We start from the raw sequence: 26,791 nt of genomic DNA on the forward strand, positions 1-26,791 counted from the left end.
ACCTTGAAAGCTTATGCCACCATACTTTTTTTAGTCGTCACGGTGGCACAGGTGACTGCACAGCATTTATTGTTAAAACTAGAGCCCAGGTTATAATTCATAGCTAGAAAAAGTCCACTGGAAATAAAGAATGTGTTCAGACGACACACTAAGCCATGGTTAGGCCGCTGACCCTTTCGCAACAAATGGTTAATGTGAGTGTGTTTAAACCATGGTTATGTAGCCACCATGGTTAGGAATGGTTCACACAACAGGCTATGCCATAATGTTTAGCTCAAAATGCTTCACCATTGCAGCCTAGCAAGTCATCTGAACAGGGTCAAAGTATTCTTAACTCATAGATTCTACTAGCAAGTAATTTGGGAGTTTTCTCCAGGCATGAGGTTCAACAACAGGCTCAGCTTATTTTGTCCAATGCTGTCTAAGTCATATTCAGACATTAGCTTTGAAACGCTGCACAGATGCAGCACAACTTTGTGTCTCTCTAGAGCAAGATTTCCCTTCTGTTTGCTAAGTGGAGTATGCGGTACTCCACTTGCACTACCTCCATTCTCAGAATGGAGGCATTTGGTTCCCCTCTCCAAAGAAGAATCCAGGTCCAAGCAACGCCTAGCTAACTTTATCCATCCATATTTTGAGATGCAAATGGATAGAGAAGAAATAACCTGACAGCCTCAGGAGTGTTGTCTTCCTCTGGTATAAGGAATAGCCATGGGGTGGGGGCAGCGTGGGATAAGTATTTGGGGGAAACTTTAATATTAAGACAATGTTTTGCTTAAACTTGTTCTCTGTACACTTGTTTTTGTGCTCTTGAATAGCTGAATACTGAAATACATCGAGACTACACAGAACTGCTGTGGATGAACCAGGACTTACTCTTGGTCAAAGAATTTGGACTGCTTCATTCTTGCCATATCTGTTTTAGCAATCTGAGTTTTGAGGTCCTCAATTTCTTCCTTATACAATGCAGCGCCCTTATCCAGCTGGGCCTAAATTGAGATGGAGACAACATATCTAGTAAGTGGCGTGGGGTGGGGTGTATATATTTCTGAATACAGATTATTCCAAGGGTTACAGAGAATGGTTAGAAGTTAGTAGTATTTTGTGTGCCAGATGAGAATATGCTATTAAAATTGTACTGTAGCACCATCTTCCTCCCAGTCTCAAAGATTAAGGATTAAGTAAAGTTAAAGAGCCTTTTGTTAAAAAGGCATTACATCTACTTACAGCTAAAAACACTCGTTATGGCACATTCTTGTGTGCCCTATGGATATGTGAATATTAGGTTCCTCAAGGATGTTTCACTGCCATCTGTAAACGGGAAGCATTAAATGCAGGAAAACACTGCATGGACAAGTTAGCACATACCTTGAGCGTTTGCCTTTCCGATAATGCCTGTCTTAGGCAGTTCTCTTTTTCATCTAATGCAGCCTGAAGTTTGGCCACCTCACTTCTAGAAGATCTCACTTTAAGTTCCATTTCTAAAATGGCTATTCTTTTCTCCTTTTCCTGGAGATTTCTCCCCGCTTCGTTGGATACATTTTCCAGCTCTTGGATTCTCAGCTTCAGATTCTTGGGGGAAACACACCAAAGTTTTGAACGTTGAATAGCAGTTTACACTTTAGAAGATCGGACATATTTGATGGCAATTGACTAGACTTGTCACCTTGCTGTTGGGGACAAAGTCACTTATTCTATTTAGAGTCTGGAAGACAATCACATCAACGCAAAGATTTTTCAGAATGATGGGCTTGAAGGAAGTGTGCCCAGGTGCTCAGAAAACCAGACTATTTGACCCTCTAGCCAGCGGTGGTCAGCCTTTTTTCTTTTTTCTGTTGAGGGCCAATTTCCTTGTGGGTAATCTGTCAGGGGCCACATGTTAGCCATGGGCAGGACCAGAGCCCAAAATGACTGGGCATCCCTTTTCTCTCTCCCCTGCTCTTCCTTCCCACATAGTGGGCTGCAGGAAAGGGGCAGATCACTCTTGTCAGAAGTCTGAACTAATTGGATGCAGAGAGCTTATGAAATCCGGCTAAAGACCACAGGTTGCTCAGGCCTCTCAACAGGAATAGTAAACATTGCAAAATCAAGTCAGAGAATGGATTTAAGAGCAACCTATTTACATCAGTACACTCCTTAATTAGAAGGCAGCCCATTTCATACATTCTGTTGTGAAATCACCCTTTTTCTATATCTGGCAGGGAGCTGCAACCAGTTCTATCTATCTAAAATTATTTCTAGGCCTCCTTTAAGAGCGGAACCCTTTCAACTTAAGTGTTTCCTTGTAACATGTCCCTATTATTGCATGTAAGTGAGGGTGTTTGTTTCATTCCACTGTTAACATACAACAGCTAAATATGCAACAGATGAAGTTGCCCTATGTAATCAGCTCTATACCCCCAATCAAGGGGAACTGGAACTCAATGGTATAGATTTAGTAACATGCAGGGAGCAATGTGCACCAATCTTGTAAGAAATCACAGGCCAGAACTAGATGGACAGATGATGGGAGAGTTACTGTAGCGCACAGAAACGGAGTGGGAAGTTCTTGTACCAAGCACGCTGTATCGTCAGGGAGGAGTTGAGTTGCAGGGCTGCCGTTTTCAGCAGCAGTCCTCCATCCTCCATACCATTTGGTTCTAGAATTTGTCTATCAACAGCTTTAACAGGATTTTGTTTTTTCACACATAAAGTCAGCTCCACAAATCCTCACAGGGAGTCAATGAACTACATGACTTACATTTCCTCATGTCATCCTTTTGAATTGTCTGAGAGATCAGAATAAGGCATCAATTAAGGCTTTAGTGATGGCATACCTGCCTATCTTGCTCTGTTGCTTTTAATTTATTCCCCAGTTGATAGTTTTCTTCTTCCAGCGCAAGGTTAGCAAGGCCACAAGGTTTTTGCTTTTCCTCAAGTGTATTCAATTCCAGAAGCAGCTCCTTCGTCTGTTCTCTGCACGCTTCCAGGGCAGCTTCAGTCTCTCTGCAGTATTCAGCATTCCTGGTTTCTAGCTCTGATCTAGCTTGAATATAGACCTGCAGGAAACACATCATTCATGCAGCCAAGACACACGCTGGGAAAAGGCAGCAATAGGACTGCCTGCATCTAAGCATCACATATTATTATTATTATTATTATTATTATTATTATTATTATCATCATCATCATCATCATCATCCCGCCTTTTGCCCAATACTGGGCCTCAAGGCGGTCAGTACAGCATAAGGTACAGCATAAAGTCTTCACCAAGGGAAAGGGGTGAAAACAACGTCCTTTTATTCTGTTTTCCCCATGAAAAACTTCCCCTCTTTCTCTAACTTATGAGCGTAAGAAGCTGCCTTCAGCCGAGCCAGACCATGGGTCCGTCTAGCCCAGTATTGTCGACACTGACTGGCAGCGGCTCTCCAGGGTTTCAGGCAGGACTCTTTCCTAGCCCTACCTAGAGATCACTGGGGTTGAACCTGGGGCCTTCTGCATGCAAAGCATGTGCTCTGTCACACTGAGCTATGGCTTCATTCTGCTTGTTTCAGCCTTGAAGGCAAATGATCACTACCAACTTGATCGACACCTTTGATCAGCCGTTTCCCACCTTGTGGCCTCCAGATGTTTGGGACCCTCAACTCCCATCAGTCCCTGCCAGCATGGTCAATGGTCAAGATTCTGGGAGTGGAAGTTCAGGACATCTGGAGGGAAAGCTGCCTTAGATCCACCCCAACCTCTAACTTGTGAAATCCTTCCTTCCTTCCTCTTCCCTCTCTCTGGATTGAGGTGGGGAACAACACCAAACACAATATAATACATAAAATTAGTTAAAAGAACATATAAATGTATGTTTTTGTGGTTTGAAATTTTTGTATATTGTTTTTAAGTGTTTTTATCCTATGTAAACCGCCCAGAGAGCCTTGGCTATGGGGCGGTATATAAATGTAATAATAATAACAACAACAACAACAACAATCCAATACAATATTAAAATAACCATCACAGCACCTTAAAATTCTTAAGTTTAAAGTTCATCTGGGTAGGCCTGATGGAAGAGACTAGTCTTTGCGGCTGTCTTAAACTCAGAGAGAGCTTTAAGCTGAGGAATCTCCTCCTGTCTTTTGCCCTCCATGCACATGTACACTGGGGTGTGGGTGTGCATGAACATGGGTGGAGTTGATCTAGTGGTCTACTCAAAAGTCATATCCACCAGCATGGTCACAGGCTCCCAAACATGCCCTCAGCAGCCACATGCTCCTTGGCATGTGTGAGAGGGAGTTCATTTTGCAATGATGATGATCAACCACAAATCATCCATTAATTGTCTCCATTAAGGAGAGACTGAAAGAACTGGGCATGTTTAGCCTGAAGAAGAGAAGACTGAAGGGAGACATGATAGCACTCTTCAAATACTTAAAAGGTTGTCACACAGAGGAGGGCCAGGATCTCTTCTCGATCCTCCCAGAGTGCAGGACACGGAATAACGGGCTCAAGTTAAAGGAAGCCAGATTCCAGCTAGACATCAGGAAAAACTTCCTGACTGTTAGAGCAGTACGACAATGGAATCAGTTACCTAGGGAGGTTGTGGGCTCTCCCACACTAGAGGCATTCAAGAGGCAGCTAGACAACCATCTGTCAGGTATGCTTTAGGGTGGATTCCTGCATTGAGCAGGGGATTTGACTCGATGGCCTTATAGGCCCCTTCCAACTCTACGGATCTATGATTCTATAATTCTATGATGCTGTTAACATATTTTCCAACTTCCTTATATTTTTCTTCTGAACCTCTCCAGATAATAAAAATATCATCCAGGAATCTCTTATACAGAACTAGATACATTCTAATTCTTTATTATTAACTGATAAAATATGTTCACGTTCCCACTGATCCATAGGCAGGTTGGCTAGCTCTGGTATCCCATGGGCGTACCAGATATTTTCAAATAAAATGTTCTTTCAAATTGAAAAATAATAATTTAAGCGCCAATTCAGCTAAGGAGCAAATAAACCCCGTAGAGGGAGACGATCCATCCATCCCTTGTTCAAGGTGCATTCAATGACCTCTAACACTTGCGTTTGTGGGATGTTTCCATGCAGAGACACCACATGCATGGTAACAAGCAAAAACGGTTGTTTTTAAAATCAATATAATTTATAAGCTGCAGAAAATGCATCGTGTTCTGTAAGTAGGAACCTATGAATGGAACAAATGGCTTAAGAAATATGTGAGAAGGGGGCCGTGGTCTGAGACATCTCAAAATTGAATAGGAACGACAGCTCCTACGATCTTTCTACTCAACTACCATCCAATACTTCCAGTCATTGCCTTAAGAGCTCGCAGGCCAGTCCTTCTAGGCACTCAGTCTTGAAGTCTTCCAACTACTTGTTTCTTTCCCCTTCTCTACACTCAAGGTCACTCATGCCCCAAATCCACCATTTCTCATCTCTACAGACTCCAATAGCCAGCTACTGATAGATCCTCAAATAGGCTCCTCACAGGCAGTCTTTGCTCCCGCAAAGCCTCTGCATTCAATTCTGAATGCAACTGGTGAGACCGCCCCTTCTGCCTACTCCCTATGGTACCGCCACCTTCCTCTCGTATATTTCTGAACCGGCTCTCTGCTTTCTCCATTTGTGTTCCATCTCTCTCCCAGCTATATCTTCCATCCACAATAGCTCAGCTACTATTGCTCCCCGATACCATGTGGATCACCACAGCAGCAATCTGACACAGGAGCTGTTCATACAACATCCTAACCCACACTGAGTGGTTGCGTGTGGGTTGTTTTGAACCATGGGTTGTTCATTGAACTGTGGGTTAGCGTGTTGTCTGAATGCAGGCAGTATGGCTTGTTAACCATGCAGCAGGACTTTTCTCTCTCTTTCAAACAAGCCACCTTGAGAACCCATGGTTTATTGCTGAGGAAAATTCCTCGGGGCACTGCAGGAGTGCAGGGAGGGCTAAAATAGTCCCTAGACCCCCTGCTTAATAGGCAGTTACTTTGGATTATTAACCCATAGCAAACACACTGACCCATGCATATGGCATCCCACCCCGCCCCCATCCCTTGTAGATGCACATTCTTTTACAGCTGTATACCAAAGCATCCTTTGTACCTGAGCTTTAGGTTTCAGAAACCGACCCACAGGCAAAAGCCTTTCGTTATCTTGCTTGATGCCGGCCTCAAAGTCTTGCTCATCAAAGTGAACTGAACACCGTTCCAAATAACGTCTCGCCTCTTCAGCATCACTGCCCAATTGTTGTAATTTCTCTTCTATACTCAGGAGCTCTTCTTCCATATTTGAAACATCTTTCAGAATGTGCTGCATCGAAAGAGACATGGGCAGAGGTTACACTCCCGAGCCAGTTTGTGAACACATGCGCCTTGCATATTATTTGCATGCTTTGCGGCATGGAATCCGGGGGAAGAATTTACATAGGAATACCTCTTATAACCAAGTCACAATATTGGTCCATCTAGCTCAACATTGACTGTACGGACTGGCAGCGGCTCTCAGGGCTTCCCCTGCCCTACCAGGAGATGACAGGGATTGTAAATGGGACGTTCTGAACTATAATCCGTCCCCTCAACTTTGGCAAAAGTTATCGTCAGGGTGCACCATCCGAGGGACATTTGGCAGCACACCCATTGAGACATAGGAACTCGCGTCTTCCTTCCTACCCAGTCCAAATCCCCCCACCTTCCCGAGATTCAGGTTTTTAGTCCTTTTCGTTTGAAAGTCTGAAAACGACTAGCACCTAGCAAAGGCACTGATGGATATTTGTTCCAGCTTAGCCCTCCATTCCTCCATCTCCAGATATTTGTCCCTAGTCCCTTCAATATCTACACGTCACCTTGCTTACTCTCCATCTCCTTAGTTCTTATCAAAGCAACCTACTGCAAAAGGTTATACAAGTTTCCCCGCTATCTGTGGAGGGAATTAGGTTTTCTTTTCTTGAAATTCAGAGTACAGCCAAGTACTTCTTCACACGGTGCATAAACCGTGGAACTTGCTACTGCAAGATGTAGCGATGGTCACCGACTTCGGGCAGCTTTAAAGGGCGATTGGACAAATTCGTAACAGGATAAGGCTATCAATTGCCAGTTGATGGGGAGCATGAGCAGGAGGGCGCCACTGCGCTCAAGTCCTACATGGGATGGTCACTGTAGCAACAGAAAGCCGGGCTAGATAAGCTTCTGATTCAGTTTCCTTGAGTTGCTTACAAATATCAGTAGTACAATTGTAAGCTGGAGGGCAGGAACTATCTAAAAGATATGACAGACAAGGAAAATGGGATGGGGATGGAAGTGGAAAATGCTGAACTCGGGTCACCAGTTCCCATCACAACCAGCTGAGCTGGAAACAGTTACAGTTCTTATCACAGCCAGCTGGGATGGAATGGTTGTCAGCCATATGACAGTAGGGGAGAACCAAATGTAGCTGATCTCTCAGAGATGGAATCACCTGCTTCTCTTCTCTTTCTGCTCTACAGCCTGATGGAATGGCTGACAGATAGGTAGGAGACCAGATATAAAAGTAGTTTCCAATAACTACTTTCAACTTCCTAGAGAACTAATACTGTGGTACGTGGCATGGGCAGACCCAAAGGGATTTTTAATTTCCCCAATTGAGTAGCAGACCTCCATTCCATCCTCATATGCTGCTGAACTGTCCCCTCGTGCTTTCAAATGTGTCACAGGACTTACTGGGGAACATGGACAGGGTAGAAATGTACAGAGGAAGATGAGATGAAAAGCTGGGCCAGGTTAGCAGAAGGCTCGCCTCCTTCCATATGTACCTGCTCGGATCTTAAGGTCATTTTCAGGGGTCCCTCTCCAGGAGCCCCAGCCAAGGGAAGTGAAGCCAGTGGCTACCAAGAGGAGGGCCTTTTCTGCTGTGGCACCCTGATTGTGGAATGAGCTCCCTAGGGAGGTTCACCTGTGCTTTTTTCCGTATTCGGTGAAGACCTGTTTATTCTCCCAGGCATTTTAGCATTCTAGTGGTTTAGCTCTGCTGTTTTAAATCTCTGCATTTCTGCTAGGTTTTATTGTGGCTGTACTTTTATACTGTTGTTTTAAGGTCTTATTTCATGCTGTATTTTTGTTTTAAATTTTTCTGAACAGCTCAGAGAGCTTGGCCTATTGGGCAGGATAGAAATGTAATAATAAATAATAAATAATGAAATAATTCTTCCATCTTTTGGTTTTCCCTTCCCATTTGTTTTGCTTCGTGAGCATCATGTCTTTTGTAATGTAAGTCTACAGGCAGGGACTGTCTTGTTTTATTGATTGTATGCAAGCAGTTCAAGGAGCACTTTTGGCTGAGGAGCAGGATAAAAAATACTTTAAATAAATAAATGTGTTTCCTCATGTTAGTAATATACTTCCTAACATGTTGATGGTTTACATAGAAAGGTGAGTGAATGGTACTTTTAATGGCTCTCCCTCCTGGGTTTCTCTTTCTGTAATCTGCACTCTTCAATCTGTTCTACTTATTAGAGATTTTATTTCATTCCAGAGGAGCCTGGAGGGTAAAAACTTTACCAAGGTCTGGTGCATCGAAGTGGCAATGCCCCACTTTCATGCTCTCTAATACCGAATGGCGGTGGCTGAGGGTCAACAGGATTGGAGCCAGAGCAGGTCTACCAAGAATGAAGAGGGAGGTGCCAAAGTACAAAATTTCCCTGAAGTCCTTTTGTGAGAGGGTAAGGAAACACTGCGACGCTTCGTTGCAGGTTCCCCATTTGTTTCCCTTTAGATTAGCAAACTTGGGAGTCAATTCCAAACTAAGAAGCAGGAACATCTCAAATATATCAGGACAGCCTAAGTCCAGCTGGCTCGAGACAGGGACCTTTTCGGCAGAGTGTTACCTCAATGCAGACGTCCAAGTTTTGGCTCAGTCCAGGGAGGTTGAGCAGGTGGGCTCCATCTCCATGTTGTTCCAAAGGACGCCTTTTGAGATGCTGAATCTGAGTTAGCAGCTCATGTTGTTTTCTCCCCTCCTGAAGCAGCTCCCTTGTGTAGTTGGTGACGCTGGTGAAGAATTCACCCTCTTTCTTGCACAAGCGGGAAAAAAGGAACTGTGGAGATTGAAAGGATAATTTAACTAAATGCTCACTGTGGATCTCGTCAGGCACTGCTCGGCAATGAACCCAAGGCTTCAACAATTTATTAAGGCATAAACTTGCGTGGGCTGGAACAGATTTCAGGCTTGCAGGATCTACCTTGTGTTTGTTCTTAATAGAACCACGAGGTCCACTAACTGGAGGAAGGTGCAGAATAGTGGCTGTGGGGTAGGCAGGCATATGCTAAGAAATAAGGAACAGGGTGCTTCTGAGCATATATATGCTCAGCTGAGGAGTTGGTGATCGGTACCTTCCAGCAAGAAGTCCACTTCTGTCCCTCCTCCAGCAAACTTATTCCACCTAATTATTGTGTGCGGAGGGGTGCGGGGAGAGAGCTTTTTAGACATTACCACTGTTAGGCAGTTGAGAATCAGGGATTCTTACCAACCTATCGCAAATCACTGCGAGATCTACTGGTAGGATCCACATCTACCTTCTGCCCACCCCATCGTGGAAGATAAACTACCAGTTACGATGGCTATAGGCTACCTCCAGCATCCAAGACAGCATACCTCTCAGTACCAGTTTCAGAGGAACCTGAGCAGGACAATGCTAGTGCCTTATAATGTCCTGCTTGTGGGCATCCTAGAGGAACCTGGGTGGGAGATAGGATGCTGGATTAAAATAGGCCTTTGGCTTGAGCCAGCAGGGCTCTTCCTAGGTTCATAAATACTTCATCTAAGCCAGGGGTGACTCACTTCTTTCAGCTCGAGGTCAAAGCCCATTTCGGAGAAGTTCTTGGGGGCTGTGTTCCAGTGGTGGGCGTGGCCAAAGGGAAAGGGGGAAGGGCAGAAGGGGTAGGACTAAAACCCCCCAAATAACAGCATATTTTAACTTACTGTCAGTAACTAGGCCTTAGGAGAGATTTCAGCCTTTTGGAGTGGGGGGAAAACTACACAATCAATGGTTGGGGGAAAGGGGAGTGGTCTTCTGGAGACAGCTAGAGGCTGGATTTGGCCCCCGGGCCGGAGGTTCCACACCCCTAATCTAACCAACTGTACAGTTAAAAGTAACAGCACAACAACAACAGCAGCAATTACATCTATGGCTTTGCTTCCCACCCCAAAAAGCAGCCTCAAAGCAATTTACACAAATACAGAAATCCAAAAGTAATGTAACGTAAAAATCCCCAAATCAATATAAACCGTAATAAGCATAATCATATGAATAAAAGTCAGCCCTGTAAAAACATAACCAAAAACAGTGCAATACAAAAAGCGTTGAACCGCAACAAAATACTATGCTGAAGTATGCCACCAGAAGGAACACACTGTTCAAAAGCCGTACCTGAACTTTGTTCAACAAGCTGTGGACACCGTTACTTATGAGCTCATGTTCCATTTGAAGCCTTTTGACATTGCTTGCTTGCTGAGGAGGAAGACCAGCAAGTCCTTTGGCTACTATCACTTTCTGACTGTCGAGATCACTCTTAATCTGAAGTGCCATATTTTTAAAATGTTCAGATCTCTTTTCCAGCACCGGAAATTTCTCCAGAGCTTCCTGAAATAAACAAAAGCTGGTTAAGATCAAGCTGTGAAATAAAATGCAATGATGCATTTACAAATATACTTTTTAATAGCCTGGAGGTCAGCTCCTGATTGAAGTTTCTGTCTTTCAAAAGCAATGTTCTTCAAGAAAGCACCAAAAATATACTAATCAGTCGAACCCAGAATGGGCACAGTGGGCTGTTTGCATAATCTACAATGTATCGTGGTTAGCAACCCATCATGGCTTAGTGCTATTTGTGAATCCAGCCACTCTGAAAGTGTTAAATTAGTATCCAATCACAAAACTCAGTGGAATGAATAAGTATCAGAGATGTTGGTTCAGATACCACACTGCAGTTAAGAGGCTGGTTTGGGGTAAAGGCTTCCCCCAATATGACTCCCAGCATTCCTAACCATTGGCCATATTGGCTGGGGCTGATGGGAGTTGATGTCCAAACTATCTAGTAGGCACCAGATTGTTGAAGGCTGCTCAAGCCATAGGGGAGTGAACAAGAAAACAATCAATAAAACTTTGTTGATGAAGACTTTGGGGATATGTTTGAAAACACACACACACACACACACACACACCTGATGGTATTGGTTAGCAATGGACTTGAATGACTAGACCAGTCACAGAATGGATTTTGTGGAGCAAAATGTCATCATTGCCTATTGCACAGGATTTGGTTTAGGATGTTTCCATGCTAGAGACAATAGTGCTTGACCGATGGGATCCCCAAGGAAGCTATCAATTAGAGCTCCCTGAAGAACAAAGTCTGCTCAACTTCCAGCAGTACTGTAGTTTAAGGGTTCTCCTAGATCCATCACTGTTTCTGGAGGCCCAAGTTGCTGTGGAGGCTCAGAGTGCCTTTTACCAGATTCACTTGGTTCCAGTCTCTCCTGGGCAAGGATAGATTGGCCATAGTGACAATTCCTTTGGTGAGAGAATCGCACTGGCTGCCTATTCACTACCAGGCCAGGTTGAAGGTTCTAGTCTAGTGTACAAAGCCCTGAACAACTTGGGCCCAGGATACCTGAGAGATCACCTTTTCTCCTATCAACCTGCCCGGTTACTGAATTCCATAGGAACAAGGCTACCACACTGAAGGTCCTTCAGTGAACTGCCTAGAGAGCTTCGGCTGTGGGGCGGAATATAAGTGAAATAAATAAATAATAAATAAATTCTCCTGGTGGACTCCAATCGGACCATAGGTTCATGTGGAACCACCAGGAACAGTACCTCAGTGAACAGGCAGGTTGATAGTGGAGAAGGTGCTCTCTCAGGTATCCTGGGCCCAAGTTGTTTAGGACTTTGTACACTAGTACCAGTCCAGCTGCCTTTAGAGGTCAGGCAGGCAGGCAGGCAGGCGCCAACATTGTATTGCTTCTGGCACCTCCTGAAAATGTTGTTTCAGGAAGCTTTCCTTGAATGATCAGCCATGGAGTTACCAGAAGTTGGGTTTTACCAGAACTTTGTTCTTTTAAAAATAGTAATTAAAAATAGTAATAGTAGTTTTCATTCTTTTATTCTATTTGTTGTTGACAACTCCGAAATCTTTTGGATGGGGAGTGGTATATAAATATTGCAAATAAATATTCCTCTGGAAAATCTATCAATAAACTTATTTTAGACATAAAATGGTTACGCAATACTAATTTATGCAAGCTGCCTTGAGTGCCAATTTTTGATAGAAAGGCAGGGTATAAATCAAATAAATATAGTAAATAATACTGATGTACCGTTATTCTTAACACTTTCGCTTCCAAGCTTCCAGTGAGGTCTTGTTGCTCCACTTTGGCATTTGTTTCTGAGCGCTGAAAAGGCAGAATATGGATTAGATGGACAATGTTATCTCAAGATCAATAGAAACATAGAATAGTAGAGTTGGAAGGGGCCTATGAGGCCATTGAGTCCAACCCCCTGCTCAATGCAGGAATCCACCTTAAAGCATCCCTGACAGGTGGTTGTCCAGCAGCCTCTTGAATGCCTCTAGTGTAGGAGAGCCCACAACCTCCCTAGGTAACTGGTTCCACCCTGATCTAAGATAATCAAAAGTGCTCAAGTCATGATCTTCTGTGAACAAAAGCCTGAGCCAACTTCTTTCCAGTCCAGACACAATTTTAACATGTTTGCGAAGGCAAAATCAGACATGAGCCAGGTTTATGTGGGGAGGGTTCCTATCATTACTAGACACATCTTCAAATACTAGTTAGAAAAAGAACTAAGTAACTTGAGAGAGCTGAGACCAATTCATTTTTAGGTCTCTATCTCTCCCCATCCTTCACCTCCAGAGGTAGTTAAGTTCAGAATGCTGCCTAAAAAGTGAACCTATTAAAAGAAAATGTGCTTCAAGCAGATAATGAAACTGAAAAAAGTGCAGGCAGCTTCCGAAGTTAGGCCTTGCTTAACACGATTGGCTGCCCCTGGCCTTTTCACTCCACAATTTAGTTTATACCCTGGTTGTTTCTAACATGACAAAGCAGAAGACAGTACAATTTACTGCATGAAACTACAGAAGATTAGCCAAATCAGCCCAAGCCTGAATGACAAAATGAACTGAGATTTATGTGGACTTCGTTAGTCCCTGCTATAAATTATCCTATATATTCATAGCATTACCTGAGTGCAGACCCTGATGCAGCTAAAACCACACCATCCACACACAAGAGGGAGGAGTCAGCAGGAATGGGGGAAAACCAAAAGTTTGCAGAAGTACAGAAAATGTTTAGGAAGAGGGGGAAAGTCAAAAATAACCCAATGGAAAGTGAGCATAATCAGTAGGCATGGAATGCTAACTGGCTACTGGGAGGGGGGGAACGGAAAATTGGTTTGGAGTAAGTGACTGCGGAATGGAGTATCCTGGAAGAGAGCATGGCTGGCTTGGGACCCTGAACAGAAACACTCCGCACTGCAACATTTTGTTGATGCTGCAGGTCCTACTTATTGTTTCAAGAGTCCCCAAAACGGTTTCTTTCAGTTAGACCCTAACTGTTGGCCTTAATGAAACCTGACTACATTGCACTGTGTCTTACTCCCTAGTTGGGGGAGGAGGACTTGTAGGAGAAAACATTCAGAGGACCACATTTCCCATCAGCCCCAGCCAGCATAGCCAATGGTGAGGAATGATGAGAGATGCCTCCTGGTAGGTTATCGGCAAACAAAGTGGACCTCAGAATCAAAGGAGGATTTCCAAACATTTTAAATCCTCCCTTCTCTTTATAGTTTTAAAAACTAAAACACGTTGGCCCTGCTCAACACGCTCAACACAGTGGCAAAGCATTTTGAGTTAAACATTATGTCTTAGCGTGTCATTTGAACCATGACTTAGCAGGTCATGTGAACCATGCCTAACCATGGAGGCTACATAACCATGGTTTAAACACACTCACTAACCATTTGCTGCAAAAGAGTTAGCGGCCTAACCATGGCTTAGCATGTTGTCTGTACAGGCTCAGTGCTTTCAACAACAACAAAATCTACAAGCCAAGGATTACAAATCTTCGTTTCTCCTAGCCTGGCTCTAGCATGATAAGATTCGTTCCATATAATGCATTCCACTCTAGAAAGTTTAGGAAGATCAACTTCCTCAATTTCCTGTTTAATTTGAAATACTATTAATGCAGGCAAAATCTCAAGAGGCCTGGACCAACATATTTCATCCATATTAAAAAAAAAGAAAAAAGAAAAAGAAGAAGTCAAGTCCCATCACTGGATTATGGTACTTTTTTAAAGTTCCATAAGAGTATCATGTTAACAATATCCAGAATTCCAGTAAAGTCTCACAGGCCTAGAAGTCAGGTGCTGGGTCCAAACATCTGCCACCAAAAGGTTTCATGCAACAAGATAACACATCATTTGGTTTCAGGGTCCTGGAAAACCTCCCTATACCTTCATAGAGTTTTCCAGCAAGTTCTTCCGGAGTTGGTCATTTTCTGTTGTAGTATTCTGCATAGCCTGCTGGAGGTCGTCTCTCTCTTGTTGCAGCAAAGAGTTCTCCTTTGCCAGCTGTTTCATGTTCTCTATCTGGCCTCTTTGTTCAGCTAGCAACCGATTCCTTTCACCAATTTGTAAGTTTAATTCTTCAGACGACTTTTTGGACTAGCAAGAAAAAAAGATACACAGAAGATGATCATGACTAAACCTTCCAAAGTTTGTACCATCTGACTTTCTGGTAATTTGTAGCCACGGAGGACAATATAGTAAAAAGACTGAAATAGGTTTCCTTAAACAGCTAAATTCCATCCTCTTCTCTTTTTAAACATTTCAAAAGATTTTAAAGTCTTACAATATCACTATATTATATTCTTCTTAACCTTTCCTCTCTTCGGTAGATATTTAAAGTAGGCTAGGGTGACCATTTGAAAAGGAGTACAGGGCTCCTGTATCTTTAACAGTTGCATAGAAAAGGGAACTTCAGCAGGAGTCATTTATATGCATGCAGCACCTGGTGAAATTCCCTCTTCATCACAACAGTTAAAGTGCAGGAGCTCTACTAGAATGACCAGATTTAAAAGAGGGCAGGGCACCTGCAGCTTTAACTGTTGTGATGAAGAGGAAAATTCACCAGGTTCTCCATATATACAAATGACACCTACTGAAATTCCCTTTTCAATACAACTGTTAAAGATACAGGAGCCCTGTCCTCCTTTTCATATGGTCACCCTAAAGTAGGCCTAACACATAAAACATGTAAAATTGAAATGTTTAGGTCAAGGCAGCCTGCTACATCTATAAATCCACCTGTCTTCAAAATATGAATAGCTCCATGAGTATGCTTTGATTGTAATAGCTGTTCCAGTATATTAAGAACAAATTCCAAAGTTCATAATAAATATGCCTCTCTGTTATCAGCTCATTTCCAGGGTGTTTAAGTTTAGACTGCTTTATTTATTTATTTATTTATTGCATTTCTATACTGCCCAATAGCTGAAGCTCTCTGGGCAGTTTCCAAAATTAAGACAATTCACAGTGTAAAACAATAGTATAAAACCATAATATAAAATACAGTATGAAAGCACAACCAAGATAAAAACAGCAGCAATGCAAAAATACAAATTTAAAATACAAATTTAAAACAGCAAAGTTAAAATTAATTTATAGACTATTAAAATACTGGGAGAATAAAAAGGTCTTCACCTGGCACCTAAAAGAATATAATGTAGATGCCAATTTCTTTAACCGATACTCTAAACAAAATCTGCAAAATCCTTCCACTTTTTGGCAAATTCCACTTGAGATTAAATCAATAGCCAATCCTTAATGTTTTCACTCCTCCATCTAAACATTTTAAAAATGCAGATTAGTCCATCTATACACAGACATGAAGTCCAATGTACGCAGGCATTCGAAACCGGTCTACATTTTCTTACCTCCTCTTTTAGCTGTTCTATTTCTTCTACATGTTTTTCTTTCAATTGCTCAAATAGCTGGTCTTTCTCAACAACCAAGTTCATCTTTATTTCAACTTGCTCTTCAAGATCTTTCACTCGTTCTAGCAACTTTTCCATTTCTGCTTTAGTATCCTCAACCTTAAAAATATAATAATGTTGAGGTTAACAATTGGAAACTCCCCATGAAACATTACATGGCACATCAGCTGAATTTATAGCTGCCAGGATAATAATCATAATAGACCAGGAGGATGTAAAATTCTGGCAGTAATGGACTACATGGACACACACAATTCAGCTGCAAAAATAATTCACCAACAACTGGTTATCAAATTTAACCTCATCAAACAACCTACACCACCTGAAACAATCTTGGAAAATGCAGATCATAAAATATACTGAGACAGAACAATTCATACAGATAAGACAATACCTTGCAACTGACCAGACATAACAGTTTAGAGACATAATCATAAAAATAACTACAAAACAAAAGTGGGGAATTATTCTTAAGAAAACTCACTCTCCCGCTGTGAGCTTTCATTTTAAATAAAGGTTATGGAGAATGAAGGTGGAGCACTTTAAATATTCAAGTGCTCTTTGAATGCTAAGGGTTATTTTTTACCTTCTGCATCAACGCCTCCTGAACTTCTGAAGTCGAAGAATCCTTACTTTCAATTTGTTCTTTCAATTCTTCTACCATTTCTTTATGTTCTTTAACAGAACGATTAGCATGTCTGAGTTGTTCTTGCAGTTCCAAATTCTTTTAGGGAAGAAAGAACCATGTACAGTTAAGCCACCAATAAAGATTATATTAACATTAAACGGTAATATAAAAAGCCATTTATCCAGAGCAGAGGTGGGGAACCCAAATCTGTCCCTCTGGGATTTCCCAATACTTACACCCCCCTTCCTCAGCCCCCCTTTCTTCCAACCTCTGATGTAGAGGTTGTAAAAATTAAGACGCTTACAGCGGCAACTGTCCTCTCTACGGTTTCGCTCAGACGATGGATGGATTGGATCATGTTATCCTTCTCAGCCTGAAGAGCATCTAGCAAGGTTTTAAGATGCTCATTTTCTTGGCTTACAGATCTGAAGTCCTCCTCAGTGTTGTGAAGCTTCCCAACCATGTCTGCTTGCTCCCTCTGCATGGCTGCCATTTTGGACTCAAAGGTGACCTTTTGCTGCTCCATTTCATTCAGCCTTATCGCATCCTGCTGACTCTGTTCTTCTCTCAACTCAAGCCGCTGCAGCAGGTCAAAAGCCTTTTCTTCTAGCTGCTGGATCTGAGAAAGGTTTTATTTGAAGAGGAATGAGCAGACAGTTCTGCGCTTATGCCTCCTTTCTTACTCAGTTGTTAGAAAGAGTTTCCCTCAAAACAAGGGTGCAGAATGTCTTCTAGCGAGAGGGCTGCACTTAAAGACGTTCTCGGGGGCTGCGTTTCAGTGATGGGTGGGGCCCCAAACACCAGCATATTGTAGCTTAAAGCTCTTACTGCCAGGATAATTATGCCTTAGGAGAGGCATTTCGAGAATGGGGGGGGGGAATTCACAAGAGCTGGGTAGCCACCAAACACTCAGAGGTGAGGGAAAAGGAGCACAGCCCTCTGGGAAGCCCTGGAGGGTTGGACTGGGACCCCAGTTGGGTCAGATATGGGCTTCTTGTGACAAAATGATAATTTGTATTATTGTTTATATGTGCATATTTAAGTGTTTGGTTCAGGTTTGGGTTTGCTGTGGCCAATTCTTTTATTTTTGGGAAATGGTAAGTAAGTGGGAGGGGGGAGTTAGAATGGTGAGCAGTGTGAATAGTGTCGTCTGATTGGTTGGTTGATTTGAATGGAGAGAGGGGAGGGGGAGTGAGAGACAGTTAAGGAGTTTTTAGGCAGTTCGAGAGAGTCAGGGTTAGGGAGTTAGTGAGGGTAGGAGTGAGTGGGGTTTAGTAGAGGCTTGTTTTAGGATAGTATTAGGAAAGTTGGGTTATAGGATTTGGGGGTGGTTAGTATTCCCTGGAAGGTTGAGGAAGGGAGATGTATGTGGATCAAGTAGAGTAATCTTAAAGTGTCCTTTAAAATCTTTATCTATATTAATAACCTTTATTCTTATGTTGTTTTACAGCCACGTCTCCTCAGTCATATGCGTCACTTCAGGTGGACAGTACACACGCACACTCACACCCAAACGCTTATTATTCCCTCATTCTTTTAGAAGATAAAGAATAGGGTGGTGGCAGCAAAGGAGAGGTTTAGTAACAGACGTCACAGAGGCAGGTGACGCCACAGTTCTCAACCCCTGCTTTTAAAAGAGTGGCGAGAAAGAGCGATGCAATTCTTTTCCTCATATCCAAACCCTCGTTCAGGATGCTTGTTGCTAGGGCGTTCATATGCTGGAGCACACAGGACCTTCGTCTGCCACTGGATTCAAATTGAGAGCCCCCACCACCACCGAAACACAAGTGCTTACAACTCCCCCTGTTCCCAGATTAAGGCCCACTTGACTCCTGACAAGCTTCCATTCCCGCAATTGTTACTCTCTCTGAAACAAACTCGATTTCTAAAGGCAGGTGGGGCAGGAGAAGCAGCAGCATGCTGGGAAAGGAAAAGGAAACGCCCCACTTTGTGGCTCAACTCCTGCTTAGGGCCGGCCCTACCATTAGGTGGAGTTGGGCAGTTGACTCAGGCAGATGATTTGGGGTGTCATGAAAGGGCAGCAAACAGTTAGTGTTTTATGGTTGCTGTTATTGCATTTGACATTGCCATGGAGGCGTTTGTGGGATTTTTGGCCTCAGTAGCCAAAACTAACTTGGCCAGCCTTGGGCATGATGCACCTTGACTTGCAAAGGAAGGGGCACCATTTATTGCTCTGCCTCAGGCCTGCCCTGCTTACTTTTGAGGTGGTCTCTTCCTCAAGTCCTTTGAGCGTCTCCGTCTGGGCTTCCCACTTTGCCTTCAGGGCGTCCCTTTCCTGGGCCAGGCCTTTCCTCTCTTCTTCACTGTCACGGAGTCTTTGGGCCATTTCCAGCTTCTCTGCCTTTTCAGCCTCAAGTTTAGATTCTCTAGCCTTCAGTTCTTCCTCCAGTTGTTGTGCCACACTCCGTTTCCACTGGGCTTCACGGAGCTGTTCCTTCATTCCAAGCAGCTCCTCCAGCTCACTCTCCTTGTCTTGCAGCTCTTGCATCTTAAGAGTCAGCTTTAAATAAGGTAAAAAAAAAACCCCGTTTAGGAACCAACCACTGAAACACAAGAGCTTCACAGTGATAGTTTGCAAGTGAGGATTACCTGGACTGCTCATAGCTGTAAAGTTCTTTCACATGCCTGGCTACAACATGGACCAAAAGATTGGAAAGCAACGGGGGATAGAGGGCTGGTCAATATGAGTTGTTTGCAACTTTCCAAAACAAACAAACAAAATCAAGAGTTTAAATAGTTAAGAAAAACTAAGGGGTGACAGAGGAATCTGCAATGGAACCAAATGAGTTCAGATTTTATGGATCTGACCTGTGGATTCTGCAGCAGACCAGCTTTCCCCCCCCTGGGTGGACCCATACACTTGCGTGCCATTTTGCACAAATTTAGGGCGCCATCCTATGAGATGTGCCCTGGCTACTCAGAGGCTCACAAGTATCCCATGCCGAGTGGGAGGCACCTTGTGCCTCCCTCTCTGTATTTAAGCTAGATGGACAGCTTCTCCCATCTAGTGGAGGCTTCAAGGAGAGAAGAAGGCTGGGGGTGGCCACAGGATTTGTCATCTGGCTGCTGCCCCAGTCTCCTCCCCTCCATGCCCCCAGGAATGCCACCTTTTCCGTGTCTCCATGCTCCATTCTGCAAGCACAGAGCAGTGGCCGGCCACAAAGGGCAATGGGTGGGGAGTGCAGTTTCCTGGCTCCCAGCTCGGAACCCTGGCTACAATCTCAGAGTTAACCCCTCCCTCCGCAATCCTATATCCCCACCCGGCACTGTTAAGGGGGCACAGGGTTGCTTCTTTAGTAATAGAAAAATGTGAAAAATAATTTTAAAATGCTGAAAATGTACATCCCCCCATAGGCTAAAGCCCAAAAATGTGCATTTTGGGGGTGGGGTTGCACATTTTTTGCAAGTGCGAATTTGCGCAAATTTGCACAAATTCAGATTTTTATTTTAATAAAAAGGATTCCATCAATAAGCCTGGCTATCTGTGAATTTATTTTATGCAATCCGTACATCTCTAAAACACCCTAATTCTGTTTTGAAGAAATGGATCCCATTTTACCGTCGCTCGGGTTGCTTGCATTTCGTCACTGATTTGATCCCTCTCTGTTTCGAGGAGACCCTGTCTTTCCCTCAGATCATCTCTTTCCTGGATTAGAACTCTTATTGCTTCTTCGTTCTGCTGAAGCTTCTGAGCTGCTGCCACCTTGTCCGTAGTCTCTGCTTCAATTCTAGACTCGCTGGCTTTTAATTGTTCTCTTAGTTGTTCCATTTCACTAAGTTTCCCCGTAGCTTGACAGAGCTGTTCTTTCATTTCAAGTTCTGTAATCTCTGTCTGCAGCTCTTGGACCTGGCTGGGAAACTATATTAAAAAAAAGAAAGAAAAAAAGGAAATTGGACATAATATCAGTGACGTACCGTAAGCATCAATATTCTAATTTATCCTAAAAATGTTACGAGATTCTCTTGCTCTTTGTGTTGCTAAGTCATTGAATTAATTTAAAATCTGCTAGGAAATAAGTTTGTATCACCATGCAACTGTTTTTAACACCTTCTCAAAAATATATTGAATGACTCTTGTTTACATGCTTTTAAATAAATACCCAAGGACAGTTCAGCCAATCAGTTTCTCAAAGACAGACTGAAACTCACTGCAGTAGATCCATCCGTCAATAACATGCTAGTTACCATCTGATGGCTTTCCAGGCACCGAGTCTTCTCCTGTCGCAGAGCCTCCAGTTGTTGCTGTAGCACCGTCTTCTCTTGCTCAAGAGATGCAATTTGCTCCGACATCGACTGGAGCTCATGGTTTTCTTCCGGAATGGTCTCTCTTGCATCTACTTTAGTAAGATTTTGTTCAACACTGAAGTGCTCCAAGTCTTCCATTAATTTCAGTATCTGCAGGACGGAAGACAACACATTTTGCTTCCCCAGAAATACCGAGACGACTTTGTTTCAGGAAAAAGATCTGACCATGTTCAAGAATACAAATTCACACTCATTTTTTAGGGCAGCTTCCCCCAATTTGGTGCATTCTCATATGTATATGGCCATGCCGGCTGGGAATTATGGAAGGTGCAGTCCAACACAACTGGGAGGGCCCCAGGTAGGGGAAGGCTCATAGAATCATAGAATAGTAGAGTTGGAAGGGGCCTATAAGGCCATCAAGTCCAACCCCCTGCTTAATGCAGGAATCCACCTTAAAGCATCCCTGACAGATGGCTGTCCAGCTGCCTCTTGAATGCCTCTAGCGTGGGAGAGCCCACAACCTCCCTAGGTCACTGGTTCCCATTGTCGTACTGCTTTAACAGTCAGGAGGTTTCCCTGATGACCAGTAGCAATCTGGCTTTCTGTAACTTGAGTCCATTATTCCATGGCCTGCACACTGGGATGATCAGGAAGAGGTCCTGGCCCTCCTCTGGGTGACAACCTTTCAAGTATTTGAAGAGTGCTATCAGTTCTCCCCTCAGTCTTCTCTTCTCAAGTCTAAACATGCCCAGTTCTTTCAGTCTCTCCTCATAGGGCTTTGTCTCCAGAACCCTGATCATCCTCATTGCCCTCCTCTAAACCCCCTCCAGCTTGTCTGCATCCTTCTTGAAGTGTGGTGCCCAGAACTGAACTCAAGATCAGGCCTAACCAGTGCTGAATAGAGGGGAACCATTAATGCAACCCAAAGTAGCATTTGCTTCTTTTTGCAGCCACATCGTACTGTTGGCTCATATTCAGCTTGTGATTTACAACAATTCCAAGATCCTTCTTGCTTGTAGTATTGCTGAGCCAAGTATCCCCCCATCTTGTAACTGTGCATTTGGTTTCTTTTCCAGGGCATGGTTCGTATGTAAGTAGAAATGTGTGCAACCTGTCCCAAGCAGGGGTCTTGCTGTTTTACTCCTACAAAGGAGGATTATCCAGGGCTACTAATACATTTTGTGTGCCTCTTCCCCAAGACCTCATTATCCCTGACCACTGTCCATGCTAGCTAGGAACTAATGGAAGTTGTATTCCAACTTCTGGTTCTCCAACTTTGCTCTACAGCAGCTTTCCCCAACCAAGTGCTCTCCAGATTATTTGGACTACAATACCCATCAGCCCTAGTCAACTTGGCCATTGGTCAGAGATTGGCTGGGAATGATGGGAGTGTAACACATCTGGAGTGTACCAGGCTGGGAAAGGCTGCCCTAGACCAATAAGCCTAGCCAAATGAGAGTCGGTTACAGATATCTCACCTGCTGCTTCTGTTCATCTATGGTGATCCCCAGAGATTCTCTAACACCTACAATCTGTGAGTCTCTCTCTGCAAGGGCGTCCTCCAGTTCTTTAATATGATTCTGGCACTGCTTGAGAGAATCATGAGCATTTCTCAGTTCTTCCTGTGCTTCAATGTTCTTTTACATTGAGAGAAAGAGAAGGAAATCCATACATTAGAGTTAACGTACAGCTTTGTCACAGCAGTGCTATGATATTTTATGCCCTATTTTGCTACTCTCCAGTTTTACACTGCCTGGTTCAGCTTACCATTGACACAGTCTCTTGGATATCTTCTTTGATCTGATCTCTCTCCTGCTCAAGAGCCTCCTGCTTCTGCTTCACGTCATCTCTTTCCTGGGTCAGCGTTCCGATTTCTTCTTGGCCTTCTTGAAGTCTCTGAGCGAGAGCCAGCTTCTCTGACTCTGCAGCCTCCAGTTTAGACTCCCAAGCTTTCAGCTGGTCTTTGAGTGGCTCCATTTCATTCAGCTTTTGATGGGCTTCGTCAAGTTGTTCTTTCAGACCGAGAACTTTATCTTGCTCCTGGGTCAATGCTCTTATTTCTTCTTGGCCTTCTTGAAGTCTCTGAGCGAGAGCCAGCTTCTCTGACTCTGCAGCCTCCAGTTTAGACTCCCAAGCTTTCAGCTGGTCTTTGAGTGGCTCCATTTCACTCAGCTTCTGATGGGCTTCGTCAAGTTGTTCTTTCAGACCGAGAACTTTATCTTGCTCCTGGGTCAATGCTCTTATTTCTTCTTGGCCTTCTTGAAGTCTCTGAGCGAGAGCCAGCTTCTCTGACTCTGCAGCCTCCAGTTTAGACTCCCAAGCTTTCAGCTGGTCACTGAATGGCTCCATTTCACTCAGCTTCTGATGGGCTTCGTCAAGTTGTTCTTTCAGACTGAGAACTTTATCTTGCTCCTGGGTCAATGCTCTTATTTCTTCTTGGCCTTCTTGAAGTCTCTGAGCAAGAGCCAGCTTCTCTGACTCTGCAGCCTCCAGTTTAGACTCCCAAGCTTTCAGCTGGTCACTGAATGGCTCCATTTCACTCAGCTTCTGATGGGCTTCGTCAAGTTGTTCTTTCAGACTGAGAACTTTATCTTGCTCCTGGGTCAATGCTCTTATTTCTTCTTGGCCTTCTTGAAGTCTCTGAGCAAGAGCCAGCTTCTCTGACTCTGCAGCCTCCAGTTTAGACTCCCAAGCTTTCAGCTGGTCTTTGAGTGGCTCCATTTCACTTAGCTTCTGATGGGCTTCATCAAGTTGTTCTTTTAAACAGTGAAACGTCTCTTGCTCCAAGTCCTTCTCTTGCAGCTCTTTGATCTTGCCGGAAACCTTTGATTTTTAAGGAAGTGAGCAAATAACATTCAGCATGAGTAAAAATGCCATTTAAGACCAACTTAGAAATATAAGGTTTTGAGACCTCCTAATCCCTACAGTTTCTGTGGCAGTCCTAGAAATGGGCTGTTTGGAAACCACCAAGCTGACTCCCCCATTTTCTCCCACAAAGCCTGCGTTACCAGACCACTGGCAGATGAGTACGCATCTGCAATAAAGTTATGTAGTCTTTGCAAATGTCATTCCCCACTATACTGTAATACAAAGAATTCTGCTTGGAAATAGAATTCTGGGTCAAGCCAGACATTCGGTTAATTATGAAGTGTGCTCCCCCTTCCTTATTTATTTACAACATTTGTATACTGCTCCACATCTAGAGATTCCAGAACTGTGAGCAATAAAAGATAAAAAGAATAAAAACACATTAAAATATATAAAGAATAAAACAATATATTAAAACTTTTTTAAAAAAAACAAAGTACAACAAAAACCGTGGCTGGTCAATCAAGAAAGTCTTCTTGAAATAAAGTTGTCTTCAGTAGGTGCCATATGCAACACAATATTGGTCCCTGCCTGCCTTTCAAGGGCAGAGAGTTCCACAGAAAGGGAGCCACCACACCTAAGTCTCTACTCTCGGTGGATTCTAATTGGGCCATGGGTCCATACAGAACCACCAGGAGCATCTCATCTGATGACCTCGGTGGCCAGGCAGGTTGATAAAGGAGAGGGCGATCTCTCAAGTATCCTGGTTAAACAAGGCCTCCATTGGCTCCCAAATTTTCATTGGAGGAAAATTTGGGGGAGAAAAACATTTGGGGATAAAAGTATTAAACCACCTGTGTGCAGTGATCATGATCCAGATCAGGGACCCATGCACTTACTTTAAACAACCCAGATCTCAGCTCACTGCAACCTTGATGACTCTTGTTTTGTTACTTTTTTACAGGAGCCATGTTAAAATGAGAAACACAGTGGTTGTGTGCTACCACGTTCTTGACAACCTAAGGCAGGAGAGTTGCATTAGCTGGGCGGGGGTGGGGGCAATCACCTATTGTCCAGGCCTGATAGAGCATCGGTTTTTAGCCATAGACCATTTAGCTAGGGTGACCATATGGAAAGGAGGACAGGGCTCCTGTATCTTTAACAGTTGCAAAGAAAAGGGAATTTCAGCAGGTGTTATTCGTATGCATGCAGCACCTGGTGAAATTCCCTCTTCATCACAACAGTTAAAGCTGCAGAAGCTATAGTAAAATGACCAGATACAACAGAGAGTAGGGCTCCTGCAGTTTTAACTGTGGTGATGAAGAGGGAATTTCACCAGGTGCTGCATGCATACAAATGACGTTTTGGCCTTGCCTAGTCAAGAAAGGAGTTAATAAAACTGTATGAAAGCTGGGAACCCACCAAACTATTGGAGGTGAGGGTGGGGCAGATTGGAACACCAGGTGACCAGACTCAGTCTATGGGCCAGAGGTTCAAAGACCCCACTCTACCTCACTCTGGAGCTCTTGCACAGGTGCCGAACTCCGCATCTACTTGGCAAGTTGCTATGCCCACTTTTTAAGCAGTTTCTATCACAGCACATCAAGCATCAGGTCTTGCATATAAGCAAATAGGAGCATGTGGGCTCTACCAGGAGATCTAAGACGTTCTTGGAAGGGTTTCCAACACTAGACCTCGATTAAAGTGCAGAACTTTTGCAGAGAGAAAAATCTGCAGGTGGGTCCACTGTGCCAGCTGCCGCCTTAAAAAGAACAAAGGATTCACCTCTTGGGTCATGTCGCTAATGGTTGCATTGAGCTTGAGATTTTCGCCAGACAGAAAATCTACTTGGCCTTTCATCCAGTCGCTTTCTTCTGTCGCAGTCAAGAACTTCTGTGTCAGTTCGTCGCACTGATGCTTCAGCTCTTGAAAAGCCGCTGCGTTCTCACTCACCGCTCCAGCATTTGCAAGATCCTCTTTGGATTTTAGCACATCCGTCGCTTCATGCAGCATTCTCTCCTTCTCAGCGACTTGAGAAAGCAAACGCTCCCTTTCGGAGGTCAGCGAAGCGATCGTCTCAGATTTTTCAAGGAGCTGTTAAATGGAACAAATGTTATGCATTTAAAACTATGAGCAGGAGGGAAAGTGATTATCATGTCAGCTGTGTTTTATGAGATGTTCTCCAGGGGAAAGATGGATGAGGGCTACTGGCTTCAATTTTCAGACCTGCTTTTCTCCTGTGCACTGGGAGTGGAAAACCAAAGATCGTCGCATTCCATCGCATTCTTATCCCGTCCTTCTTCAAAAGAAATCAGGGCAGTGTTCCTGAAGTCTAGGCCTTCCAGCTGCATTGAACTACAACTCCTATCACCCCCAGGATGAGAGTTGTAGTCCATAAGAACATAAGAAGTGCCATGCTGGATCAGACCAAGGGCCCATCTAGTCCAGCACTCTGTTCACACAGTGGCCAACCAGCCATCGGCCAGGGATGAACAAGCAGGACATGGTGCAACAGCACCCCCCCACCCATGTTCCCCAGTAAATGGTGCACACAGGCTTACTGCCTCGAATACTGCAGATACCACACAACCATCAGGGCTAGTAGCCATTGCCTCCAGGAATTTATCCAACCCCCTTTTAAAGCCATCCAAATTGGTGGCCATCACTACATCCTGTGGTACTGAGTTCCATAATTTAACTATGCGCTGTGTGAAGAAGTACTTCCTTCTATTTGTCCTGGAACTCCCACCAACCCAGGAACGATAACGTTATGCCCAATACACAGATCACAGCGTAGGAACAAGTTATTCAGAAATGCAAGTTCTCTTAAAACGACAGGGAGCCGACTGCTTGTGCTGCCTAAGCCAGAGCCGCTTACTATACTAACCCTGTTCTGACAACATGCTAAGCCACGGTGGTTAAGCATTTTGAGCTAATCATTATGGCTTTGCATGTCGTGTGAACAATTACTTAAGTGTGTTGTGTGAACCATTCCTAACCCTGGTGGCTACATAACCACGGTTTAAACACGCTCACTAACCATTTGCTGCAAAAGGG

The 26,791-nt window shown here is 43.7% G+C and overlaps 1 protein-coding gene across 1 annotated transcript in view; it reads right to left on the reverse strand.

Moving 5' to 3' along the window:
• Positions 1-26,791, reverse strand: part of CENPE (centromere protein E) — a 60,116-nt gene that overhangs the window by 7,939 nt on the left and 25,386 nt on the right. Inside the window, exons 23-38 of the mRNA XM_063136436.1 lie at positions 25,520-25,828; positions 23,692-23,749; positions 22,694-22,953; positions 22,405-22,563; positions 18,879-19,181; positions 16,965-17,279; positions 16,619-16,756; positions 15,973-16,125; positions 14,492-14,701; positions 12,343-12,417; positions 10,400-10,612; positions 8,858-9,067; positions 6,103-6,309; positions 2,817-3,038; positions 1,369-1,572; positions 877-989 (exon numbers count right to left, since the gene is read on the reverse strand). Of these exons, the coding sequence (XP_062992506.1) occupies positions 877-989; positions 1,369-1,572; positions 2,817-3,038; positions 6,103-6,309; positions 8,858-9,067; positions 10,400-10,612; positions 12,343-12,417; positions 14,492-14,701; positions 15,973-16,125; positions 16,619-16,756; positions 16,965-17,279; positions 18,879-19,181; positions 22,405-22,563; positions 22,694-22,953; positions 23,692-23,749; positions 25,520-25,828 (3,149 nt within the window). The remainder of the gene's footprint in view (positions 1-876; positions 990-1,368; positions 1,573-2,816; positions 3,039-6,102; positions 6,310-8,857; positions 9,068-10,399; positions 10,613-12,342; positions 12,418-14,491; positions 14,702-15,972; positions 16,126-16,618; positions 16,757-16,964; positions 17,280-18,878; positions 19,182-22,404; positions 22,564-22,693; positions 22,954-23,691; positions 23,750-25,519; positions 25,829-26,791) is intronic.

Source organism: Elgaria multicarinata, chromosome 10 (genome assembly GCF_023053635.1).
Source record: "Elgaria multicarinata webbii isolate HBS135686 ecotype San Diego chromosome 10, rElgMul1.1.pri, whole genome shotgun sequence".
Lineage (NCBI taxonomy): Eukaryota > Metazoa > Chordata > Lepidosauria > Squamata > Anguidae > Elgaria > Elgaria multicarinata.